Below are 12,626 nucleotides of genomic sequence, written 5' to 3' on the forward strand. Positions count from 1 at the left end.
CGCTTGTGTTCTTGAGTTGAGACTATTGAAGAATCTAAGCCTCTCATCATCTTCTAGAGAATTCGAAGTTGTTCTTCAAGAATCTTCGAAGATTTTCGAATTTTCCAACTCCTTTCTTGAGCCCTCTCCTACATACTCATGTAAGATATTTGGTACTCATTTTTTCCCAAAATAATAGTCTCTTTCGAAGAATTCAACTTTTTTTTAATAGTACAAATATTGATTTTTTAAAATTACTTTTTAACAATATATTCTTTAAGAAATATCAATTATCGTAATTATACTTTTAATATTATTAATAAATTTAAAAGAATGAAAAAATAAAAAATTCATATTATTTTTGTCTTTAATTTTAAAAAATTGACTAATATTTTGAATTAATAAAAAATAAAATAAAAAATTAATATTTTAAGACGGAAGGGGTAAAAATTTAGTAAAACGTTTGATTTCTAACCTTACTCTTATGCACGTGATATTATTCGTCTGAGGCCGCTTCGGTGCAATTCCTTCATTTCATTCTCGCATATATAAAGGCGAGCTCAGGGGTCCAGAGATCTCACTCACTAAATCAGAGAGAGAGAGTAACGATTTCTACTGAGCTTTCACATATATGATGTGTGTATTTATTTATACATACATACATATATTGTGAAACTGAATTCATTCAATATTTCAACACTCGCTTTGTTTCAGAGATTTTTCTCAACTCAACTCAGCTCTCTCTCTCTCTCTCTCTCTCTCTCTCCCTCCGAATTGATGAATGTGAGTTTCGTATGGAGTTTTTGCACCGATTCGTCTGATTGATTCTTCAGAGGCAATCTCTACCGTCTGATTGGTCATCTGCGGGAGCAATTCGATGAACATATCGGATTGAACGTGATCGTTCTCGAAGTTTTCAGGTATTGTGATTTGAATTTCGAATATCAATGGCTATTCGAAGTGTATATATATATATATATATATATTTATGTAAAAGTGAATTGAATGAACTCGCAACGTAGCAGAGACTTGTTTAAACTCAGCTCTGAATTATACATATGCGTATACAGCTCTCTCTCACTCTCAGAATAGAGATGAGATGAATGTGAGTTTCGTGTGGAGTTGTCGCGCCGATTTGTGTGATTAATTTGTGTGTTCTCTACAGATCTTAAGAAGCAATCTCCACCGTGCACTTCGTAGTCTGCCGAAACAATTCGATCAACATATCTGATTGAAAGTTCTTGAAGTTTTCAGGTATTGTGATTTGAATTTTGAAAAAAAAAAAATGACTGTTATACATTTATGCTATTATTTCTAAATTGCATGTGTTTGGTATTTAAAAATTAAAAAAAAAAACAAAAAATTAGTTTTGTGAAGAAAAAATAAATTAAAAGTACTATCGTTTTTATATAATTGATTTTTTAGAGAGCAGGAATAATTTTTGAAAATTAAAAAATATATTTTTTATGTTTATTTTCACAAATTAATTTCTATTTTTTCAAAAAAAAATAGTTCAGAATTTTAAAAACATAATAATGTCTTCAAAAAAATTTCTACAACTTTTCAGGGAAAAATAAATAAAATAAAGGGCAAATTACCAACACCCTTTGAGGTTTGACTAAAATACAGATTTTCCTAAGATTTGAAAAATTATAAATTTCCTCGTGAGATTTATATTTACATAACAAATGAGAGGACAATTTGTTATACAAATATAAAGCTCAAGAGACGAGATATTTCTCAAACCTCAAAAAAAAATTTATATTTTAATCAAATCTCGAAGAGTTGGTAATTTGCCCTAAAATAAAATAAGCTGCTACAATCACAGTCAATGGCGTATTACAGAATTGCTTATGTGTTGTTGAAGGTAATGCAAGTGTTTTGGAAATTGTTGTTGCGACTAATTTTTACCAAACTGTTATGTCTTTTGACTATTATATACATATATATATATATATATATATATATATTAGTCATTAGAAGAGGACTAACGTGTGCAGTGCAATTGAAACGGTTTTGGAGATAGTGGTTGAGAGTAGCGTGGAGAGAGTTTTGTGTGTGGTAGTGGCAAATTTTTTTTTTTATTAATTTTATGTTTTGGTCCTTAAAATAACATTTAACTTTTTCTTTTTCTTTTTTTTTTGATAAATACTTACAATAACATTTAACCAAAGATAACTCTACCTCTATTTCAAATTTTTTGTTCCGCACGAAAAATAAAAAATAAGTTTTAAATTCTTGTTTTCATTTGAATAATGTTATATGTACCAATTAGTGTACTAACTAATATACTAATTGATGATATTGCATAATTTAAGAAATTTTTAATATTTGTAATTTATCTAATGAGTAGAGTCAATAATAATATAATAATTAATGTCAACATACTAATTAATACATTAATTAATACATGTACCATTATCGTTTTCATTCTGAACAAACAATTTGAAACGAAAGAAGTACAGAATATTATGTTGTTGCTTTGATTTTTTTTTTGGAAATGAAAATTGTGTGATAAATGCTTTACTATGTGTGACATTTGATATCTGAGAATTAGGTGTACAAATGTCGTGACAAAGCTTCTTTTAAATTGTGAGGTGTTTTGAAAAGTTAATAAAAAATTAATTTTTTGACTTTTTTAACTTATTTTGTCTTTTTGTGAGTAAATTATGTGAGAGGTAATGTGACCCAAAATTGATAAAAAACTGACTTTTTATCAGCTTCTCAAAAAAACACTGTATATTTTATATAATAGTATATTATATAATTTGGTTTAACTCTCTTTTTAAAAAAATTATTTGTTTTTCATATTTTTTGTTTTTAATAATTTTTTTAAATATTTTACATAATTTTTTTATTTTATAAATAGACATAATCCAGACCCTTAAAAAGTATAATATTGATCAAAAAAAATTTAAAAATACTAAATACAAACAAAAATTACAAAAATTCAATATATTTTTATATTTTGTTATATTCAATAAATTTTAAAAAAAAATTATAAAAATTTTACTAAAGTATAACATTTGTGAATTTTTTTTAAAAAAAAAAATCACCAAATACAAAAAATATTAAAAAAATTACAAACATGTAGTATATTTTTATATTTTATTGTATTCAATAAATTTTCTTTAAAAAAAATTGTACAAATTTTACATTTTCTAATAAATCGGGATTAAGTAAATTTAAAAAGTAAAAAAATTGATTAAAATTAAAATATTTCAAAAAATCATTAAAAATATAAAAACACAAAAAGAAAATTCAAGAAAATTGTTTTTGAAAACTCTAAACCAAACAGGTTTTTTTTAATATTTTTTTTTAGAGAAAATATAATAGCGTTGTTATGTTCAGAAAAGTAATTAAAAAAGGGTAAATTACACCTTCATGTTTGGAGAATATATACACATTTTAACACAACAGAAAATATAAATTACACAATTTTTGACTCTTTACTATACACATTTTTTTTAGGTTGACTTTTTCATTCTTCTACACACAATAGAGGTTGTGTGCATAATGGGATGGTCTGCACTGAGAAAATAAATAAATAAATAATTTTTACACATAAAAAATTTGTATGAATGAAATTTTCAAACAAAAAAAAATCATAATTCATAATTTCAAAAATATTACATCATTCTAAATGAATTTTTATAAATAAAAAAAAATGTTGTTGGTTATTTTATCTTGGAAAGTTATTATGTCACTATTTGAATAATTTTCTATTTATGCTTATGTATAATGTATCTTTTTTCTTGTCTTTTATTTGTTTACCAAAGAGGTTACCGTTGGCATTTTGCCGACCCCAGTGAAAAAGTGATGGAAAGAATTGCCTAATATTTTTTAGTGGACTTTCACGTTCATTCCAATGATTAAACACTACGGAATAGTTTTCGTGAGATTTCATTTTGATCATGTAGTTTTAATTTTATCAATTAAACTCTCCTAATTGTATTTTCATGTAATTCATCTACCAGTAATCATTATTATTTTGGGCCCGAAAATGACATTTTATATTATTTTGGACCAAAAAAACATCTCAAAAAGTAGACCAAAATGGATTCAAAAAGAAACTATAAGAAGCATTGATATGTAATTTTTTTTTTCTTACACCAAATTACAAAAATGCCTATTGTGCCCTTTTTTTCATTCAAAATGCTAATGACGTATTAAAATGAAATTGAAAGTATAGAATTTAAATTTTGAATTTTTAAAAATTAAAATTAAAGAGATCAAAGTAAAACTTTGCTCAAAACAGGCTAGCAGTGTATTTCACCCTATTCTTTGCTATTTTCAATACAAAAGAAATAGAACCTTAGGGAAGAGACTTATTTCTTAGAGCTTGAATTCTCTGTTATTTTTTTTCTATAATAATCTTCTTGTGATTTTTAAAACACACCAGCGAAAAGCATAATTCAACGTTTCAAGTTTAAAATTAAAATAATGTCTTCTATTTTAATTTCAAACAAATCATTGCAAGTACAGAGAAAATATTGACACGATCTGAGCTCACGGACTCAAATTTTTGGAATTGATTCGATTTTCTTATAAAAAAACTATTCAACACTTCTGGAGTGTCACGTATCATCATACACCATACCCTCTCATTGAATAGTTTTTCCATAGGAGTGGTTATTGGTTGCTCCTTGAACACGGCCACATGGTGCTCCAAGGTGTTGTGATTGGTAGAAATAATAGGGTCAATAATTTTATACCCTCTCATTGAATAGTTTTTCCATAGGAGTGGTTATTGGTTGCTCCTTGAACACGGCCACATGGTGCTCCAAGGTGTTGTGATTGGTAGAAATAATAGGGTCAATAATTTTATACCAGATGATTAAATAACATAAGAAGATATGGTATATGATGATTAGTCTTGAAACACATGATGCTCTAGAAGCATCCAATAACCACTCCAATCTATGTGGCTGCCATTTCCCCTCTTTATTTTTTCAGTGTTATTGGTAAAAAGTTAACTTTTGACTTTTTATTAAGCTTTTTGGAAAGTGATTTGAGAAATTAGTAAAAAGTTGACTTTTTGCTTTTTAGTTTAATATTTATTTATGGTGTCAAATCAAATTAAAATGACCAAAATACCCTTACCCAACATAAGAAATTTTTTTTTTCATAGGTCCTAATTTGTAATTTTACACCTGCATTTTTAGCACTTGCCAAACCAATTTTCTGGCGTTTTTGACACTTGCATTTTTGGATAAGACATTTTGTCCAAAAACGTGACTTTTTACTATGTTCCTAAAATGGCACATCGTTTGGAAAATTGCTATTTTCATAAACTATTATAATTTTTAGCTATTTTAGTAAGTTAAAATTTTTGTATTTTAGAAAATGATTGAATTTTTTTGTAATTAGATGTGATATTTATGAGAGAAAAAATGAAATGATTATAAGTTTGATGCAACATTTTATTTTATTAACTATTATAACTTATTTTGTCTTTTAGAACTATTTTAACCTAAAAAGCTAAAAAAAACTTCTTCCCAAACCAAACACCCCCACTTCTTCGAGGAATATTACCATGAGATATTATTCCATTGATATTTCCGAATTTTGTAGAAGTGTTCATGAGTTTCAGAGAGTTTTGTTTTCCCAATACTTTTACAACGATTATTCCTAGACATGTACAGAGAGTGATAAAGATATGTTAGGTGAGAAAAATATACCAAGTCACCTGCTATTTATTTTTGGATGACTTTCATTAATTTTTCTATGTGAATTTATTCAACGAATGTATGTATATACTCCATTTAGAACTTACATATATAAGTGTCATTTGTCATGAGCAAATCAATTAAAAAAGAGAATTTGATGATTTATTTAATGATATGTATTATTTTTCTATATACAATTGGTAGTGCTTGCCCAAATAAAATTCTAATCTTACAAAAAATATATTTTTTTTAAAAATCCCCAAATAATGTGGTGATGTTATTTAATTATTTCTTTAATTGAAAGTTATTTTATTGGTTGTTCTTATTTTAAAAGGTTCAGGTCTAATGAGTTGGCCAGGTGAATAAAGCGTTTTCTTCTCATAAGTGATATCTACGTTCGAGTCTTATCCAACTTCTCGTTTTACTATTTCTCTCTTACTGATTGTAAGAAAAGATTACAAGGTTCAAATTTAGTGATGTTATTTTGTAGAGTAATTCCATCAACTCAGATTTATGTCTAGTGATGGAGATTAAATTGGTGAAGTGTGAGTTTATATATGAAATAAATTTAAGTCATAAAAGTTATTTTTGGATAATAATTTTGAGTTCGTAATCTCTCTATATTTTGTATAAAAATGTTCTATAATTTTTTGTTTGTCTAGTATGATTTAAATATTGAACTGCCATATATAATTAGCTTTTTAAATTATATTTATGTTACTAGAGTATGTGACGAGATATTATTATTTTTATATTTATATAAATAAAAATACAAAATGCTACATATAACATTTCTCATTTCAAATAAATGTCACTTGAATTCACTCCATAAAGTTGTGTTTGGGGTTGTGCAAGAATGGTATATATACGAATGAAGATGATAGGAAAATTTATGTAGAGATGTAAATATCTAAGATGATGATGATTATTACTTGAGCGTAGTTACTACCTATGTTTTTATTATTATTTCGGTGCACCTCTTTGTCTTACTCGGTTTCTTCTAATGCTCGTGTTTGATAAAATATTGTTTAGGTGAGGCTGGGTGGTAAGGACGGACTCTAATAGCAAGGAGATCTTAGTTTAAAACGCACTAGAACTATAAGTTAAATTTCTTCACCTTGATATCAACAGCCAGACCTTATTTTTGTTTTCTACTAACTGAAAGATTCAATAACTGCTAAATAATTTTTCTTATTTATCAAACACATCGTGTTTGTACGCATTGATTATATATATATACACTTTCCTTTATGACATAAATCATCAATGGATCATTGCCTTGATCATGAAGTGATCAAAGATAGTCACGCTACTTGCATGAGGTTGCTTTGTAGCGCAAGTTATGATCAATTTTTAAAGGAAATGTCGACACCATAAAAAAAAATTATAAATAATTTGTTTCATAATTTTAAATAATGGTATAAGATATGTATTTGTTACATAATTTTAAATAATGGTATAAGATATGTATTAATATCAGTAATATGATCAATCTCATATATATAATATATAAGCAGCACAATAAGTTATACCAAACAAAACCATTAATCGCATCATGTTGGATAAAATGTAAATAGAAAAGTAAAATTCATCACATAATGTTGTTGGTTAAGTACCCAAATATGATCACCTACCATTACTCTTTCATTTTTGTTGTCAAATACTCATCTGCATTGTTATTAGAATCCCAATCTGCATTCTTATTAGAATCCCAATTCACATCGTAAGAAATTACGATTATGTGACTTAAATTGGGCCAAACATTCCAGATCACATTAGAATCTTAAATTTAGTATGATCTCGAAATGATTATAATCCCAATTCTACAATAATCTCAATCCTACCATTTCTTTTAATTATATATTTCTTATCTTATATATTCGTATGTATATATATATACGGAAAAAAATTCGACAAACTGTTTTTCTAATGTCTCCGACATTATCATTATCAGTAATTTTTTATTTAATTTGTATTGAAAGTAAAATTTTATGATCCTTAATCCGATTTACAAATCCCTCATAATGATCCCACCTAAAATTCCGAATTGTTCGAAAATCCATCTATCATATATACCAAGAAGTAGCAAGACATGTAACCCGCTTAGACATTTGGGCCCAAAAATATTATGCATTCTTTCAAAATTTAAAATGTGAATATTTTAAAGTTTTGGTAAATTGGTATCAAAGTCAGGCCTCGGACATGCTATGAGTGGGCTATCCCCTATTACAGGTCATCAGCTCATCAATGCTTGTTAACCACCAACGAATAGGCACACCCTACCTCCGTTAAAGCTTAAATAGTCTACGTTTTTTTAAATGAAAAATGGTACGTGGCGCCCATGTGAACATTTTGTTTAATGGTCAAACCTTAGGTTTATGGCCATGATATGTTGGGTTGCAGCTCAGCCGTCTGATTAATGTCAGTCAATCATTTAAATCAAAGCATTTGTAACAGAGTACAGAGTTGATGAAACAGTTCAAATTACAGAGTTAATTAGTAGTCATTTGAACAGAGACTACGTATGTTACGATGTAAAATGGTATCATCCCTATTTGCTCTCGTTGTAAACAAGGTGTTACTTTGTCACCTTCGGTATCTTTTATAAAGTCCCTTGTTTTTCCGTCCTTTGGTTCCAAGAACTCCTCAAGAAGAGAGAGAGAGGGGGAGGGGTCTATCTAAAAAAATTGTTTCATTTTTCAGGCACCTCAAGGTGAGAATTGTGATCATGGCATGTACTTCAATGTCCATAACCACCACTTCTCCAGTCCCAACAGTACCTAACAATACATTCAAAGAACATAATGGTCTTTGCCGGATTCTTTCCTGGAAGAACCTCTGTAACCGAGCCAAAATCATGACACGGTCATATTCCGACAACCATCTTCACTACAACCAAATTCGGGCCTCAACAACGCAGCAACCAGAACTAAAGAATAGCCATTCTATGGGGATGTTCAATTTCAAGTTGTCCAGTTCAATTTTCCCAAGCTCGCTTCGGTCATTTCTATTTGATCCGGATACGAGTAAGGAGATGAACATAACAGATACGAGTAAGGAGATGAACATAACAGATTCGAGTAAGGAGATGAATATAACAGAGACAAGTAAGGAGGAGATGAACATAACAGAGACCACAACAGAGAGCGACGAAGACGAGGAGGAGGTGAAAAAGAGAGCAAATTGGGTCGAGAGGCTACTGGAGCTTCGAAGCCATTGGAGAGAGAGGCAACAGAAAGATGAAGTGGCTGGCGATGCAGATAGCCACCAAGATTGCGATGAAGATGAGGGTGGTTGTGAAGCGGACTATGGCGATGAAGAAGAAGAGGGGAAGCCAAAAATTGATTGCGAGTCATTCTCAAGGTTGTTGGTTGAAGTTCCGTGGTCTGATGCTAAGCTTTTAGCTCAGCTAGCCTTCCTGTGCAACATGGCTTATGTGATACCAGAGATTAAGGTACGTTTTGCTTAAACCCTAAAATATTATTGCCAATGGTTGAATCAATTTTCCTTGTAATCTTGTTTAACTAGTGACACCTAACAGGGTTCAAATACTTAACCTCAAGCCCCCCCTAGTTCGGAACTCCAACTTAACATGCCAGTATCATGCTCTCGGACCAATAAGAGCACTACTAACGAAATAGATAAAGCCAACATTTTGTTCAAAAACAAAAAAAAAAAAACTGACCAACCTTGGTCAGCTTACTATTACTACATTTTTACCATTACTGTGCATCACATACTTAACCTTAAGTGCCCTAGTCGAGAGCACCAACTCAACATGTTAGTATGATGATCTCGGACCAATAAAGCTTTAGTCACAGAATAGGTAGAGCTAACCTAACCAACATAGGTCAATTGACTAACAGACAAGATCGACTCTATTTATTCCTCTTTTGCAAGGTCTCATTAGTCGAGAGATCTACGTGCATGTGCCACAGTAGTATTTTAGGACCTCTGGTTGGTTAAGTTTTCACAACTTGTTTTTTGAAAAATTGAAACTAGTTTGAGAAAAATAAACATCAAAACATTATTTGTGTCCCAAAAAAGAGAAGTCCATATGAAAATAATGTGTTTTAATTTATATTTTTTTTAAAGCACCAAACTAGTTTTTTGAGATTTTCTTAGAAAATAAATTCTGAAAACTCAACCAAACCGAGGCGTGCAACCTCAGCCTGCAAGTATGGGTATCATCTAATGAATACTATGCTCCATATATTTTCATTTTTCATGTCCTTCTCCACAAATGTTTTATATAAATTCATAAAATATCAGATGGAGATGATAATATTTGGTGAAAATATCGTTTCCTAGTAAATTTGCTTCAGTTTTTCAGAAAAATAAAGTAGTTTGATCCCATTAACATGCAGGCTAAGGATTTAAGACGATACTATGGTCTACGCCTCGTAACATCTTCCTTAGAGAAGAAAGCAGAAGCAGAAGCACTAAAAGCAAAACCAGATAGGGAAACCAATGGCGTACCTGTGACTGCCTCAGCTCCCACTATATCTGATCCAGAGAAAGCAGGAATATCTGACGAGAAACGTGTAAACCGCCCCACTGTTGCGTATGAGATTGCTGCTTCAGCTGCATCATATGTCCACTCGTACACCAAGGACCTTTCATCCCTTGGCTCGGAAACCGAACAGAAAGGCAATGATGTGGCATCAGATGGTGATGAAGATCACGGACAAGAGGAAGAGAGTTCGTCACCTCGAGTATACAAATCAGAGATGGCTGCTTCTTTGGCGGCTTCAACTATGACAGCAGTGGTCGCTGCAGGTGAGACAGAAAAACAGGAGGCGGCAAGGGACCTTCAATCGCTTCATTCATCGCCTTGTGAATGGTTTGTTTGTGATGATCCGAGCACATATACTCGCAACTTCATCATCCAGGTAATCGCTGCATTCATATTCAATGTCAATGTAAAATAAAAGAAAAATAAAAACCCGAAAATCTTTGATCTTGATATCAAAAACTCAATTAAATATCATAGTCCGTATAAACCTATTACATAATTGCCTATTTCTAAAGAAAACCTAATGACGGTTACTAAACATAATATTTAAATTCTAATTTGATAAAATTTCCAAATAAGTCTAAATCTAAATCTAAATTTCAAAAAAATTTCAATTCTTTCCTCATCCGACACTTTTTCCCTTCTCGTCATAACTTTTGACGTTTTATTTATCCACAAATTACAGGGATCGGACTCTCTAGCATCGTGGCAGGCAAATCTCTTCTTTGAACCCACTAAATTCGAGGTAAGCACAATTGCGAAACTCTTAGCACTTCACTTGAGTTCTTAATAGCATGGTGATGACAGAAACACTGCAGAGGAGAGAAGCTAGAGAATCATTCATAAACAATTTAGTATTTCTTGTAGGGGACGGAAGCGCTTGTTCATAGAGGAATTTATGAAGCTGCAAAGGGAATGTACGAGCAATTCATGCCGGAAATTATGGAGCATTTGACTAACCATGGGGAACGGGCAAAGCTTCAATTCACAGGTCATTCTCTTGGCGGTAGCCTTTCACTCTTAGTCAACTTGATGCTCTTGTCGAGGAAGGTTGTCAAGCCTAATGTTCTGCGACCAGTTGTTACCTTTGGATCACCGTTCGTGTTCTGTGGAGGCCAAAAGTTTCTTAACGAGTTGGGCTTGGATGAGGACCGTGTCCATTGTGTGATGATGCATAGAGATATTGTCCCACGAGCATTCGCTTGCAACTACCCCAACCATGTGGCCCTACTCCTCAAGCGTTTGAATGGCTCTTTCCGATCCCACCCTTGTCTGAATAAGAAGGTAACTCTCATCTCACAACTCATTAAACTTAACGTGTTTGAAAACTTAACAAGTTTCAAAATGTGTTCAACATTAATTGTTTACCTTTCGAGTTGAATTCTAACAAACTTTAATCGAGCCAATCACAAGTTGAGCTTGAGCAACTTGGTTTTTTAAATAACACATAACCAAGTTCAACCGAGTAATAGTTTTTCAAGCTTGGCTTGAAAACTTGGCTAACTTCAAAATGTGTTCAAGTTTGATTTATTTACCTAATGAACCGATCTCAAACCAGCTTTTAACGAGTCAAACTCGAGAAACTCGGTTCGTTTTACAATCGTCCTAAGAGGAAGGTTCATAATTTTTCGTTTAGATTCAATTGGCAATCTAATTCTACTTTACACATGCTATTGTTTACGCAGAAACTATTGTACTCTCCTATGGGTAAAATATTCATTCTCCAACCCGACGAGAAGACATCTCCTCCTCACCCTTTACTCCCTCCAGGGAGTGCCCTCTATGCCCTAGAAAACACTCAATGCAGCATTACCAACAATGCCCTCGGTGCCTTCCTCAATTCCCCCCACCCACTGGAAACTTTAAAGAACCCTACAGCCTACGGTTCAGAAGGTACCATCCTCAGAGACCATGATTCAGGCAACTACCTCAAGGCTGTCAACGCGGTTATAAGGCAAAACACAAAGATGGTCGTCAGGAAGGTGAGGAAACAGAGAAGTCTCTTGTGGCCGCTATTGACTTCAAAATCGCCACATGCATGGAGCCATGAACGTGACCTAGAGGGTAACAGGCTGGTAACTAATGAAGTGATGACCGGTGTCTAAAATATTATCACAAAATGTAGAGTATGTTCATAACAGCTCAAGTTTGGGGTACAGTTTTTTCTTCTTTTTTTTTTTCACCTATCTCATGTACATACGTTGCCTACACTTCCTAGTGACAATTGTATACGTTTGTTATCCACAAATTTATAAAGGTACAGTTGCTCACACTTCCAATGACATGTATATATATATATACTTGTACGCAAGCTACACTCACAAGATGGTTTACATATCAGAAATATTTTGCGAGTGTTCTCATCTGCTTACAGAACACGTCTACAAGCAGCTTTGCAAGCACAATTCTAGAATTGATAGTGTAAAAACACAATTTGAAAATTAATCATGTGAAAATATAAT

General features: G+C 31.5%; 2 protein-coding genes across 2 annotated transcripts in view; one reads left to right on the forward strand and one right to left on the reverse strand.

Annotated features, from left to right (window-relative positions):
* The window catches only part of LOC114304271 (protein MAINTENANCE OF MERISTEMS-like), a 37,593-nt gene extending 27,331 nt beyond the window's left edge, over positions 1–10,262 (reverse strand). Inside the window, exon 1 of the mRNA XM_082917154.1 lies at positions 10,128–10,262. The gene's annotated coding sequence lies outside the window, so the exon portion shown is untranslated. The remainder of the gene's footprint in view (positions 1–10,127) is intronic.
* Positions 478–12,436, forward strand: LOC114304248 (phospholipase A1 PLIP1, chloroplastic-like). The gene is made up of 7 exons (XM_082917153.1): positions 478–899; positions 1,145–1,233; positions 8,352–9,102; positions 10,016–10,540; positions 10,850–10,909; positions 11,032–11,448; positions 11,850–12,436. The coding sequence occupies exons 3-7, from the start codon at positions 8,377–8,379 to the stop codon at positions 12,267–12,269; spliced, it is 2,148 nt and encodes a 715-aa protein (XP_082773279.1). The 5' UTR covers positions 478–899; positions 1,145–1,233; positions 8,352–8,376; the 3' UTR covers positions 12,270–12,436.
* The last annotated feature ends 190 nt before the right edge of the window (positions 12,437–12,626 follow it).

Source organism: Camellia sinensis, chromosome 2 (genome assembly GCF_055761805.1).
Source record: "Camellia sinensis isolate YWXY chromosome 2, ASM5576180v1, whole genome shotgun sequence".
Taxonomy (NCBI): Eukaryota; Viridiplantae; Streptophyta; class Magnoliopsida; order Ericales; family Theaceae; genus Camellia; species Camellia sinensis.

Excerpts from the sequence above, each read along its gene's own strand:
- LOC114304248 (XM_082917153.1), top strand. The coding sequence starts at position 8,377 with ATGGCATGTACTTCAATGTCCATAACCACCACTTCTCCAGTCCCAACA. Across the intron at positions 9,103-10,015 it reads ATGTGATACCAGAGATTAAG|GCTAAGGATTTAAGACGATA; the intron begins GTACGTTTTGCT and ends ATTAACATGCAG. Across the intron at positions 11,449-11,849 it reads ACCCTTGTCTGAATAAGAAG|AAACTATTGTACTCTCCTAT; the intron begins GTAACTCTCATC and ends TTGTTTACGCAG.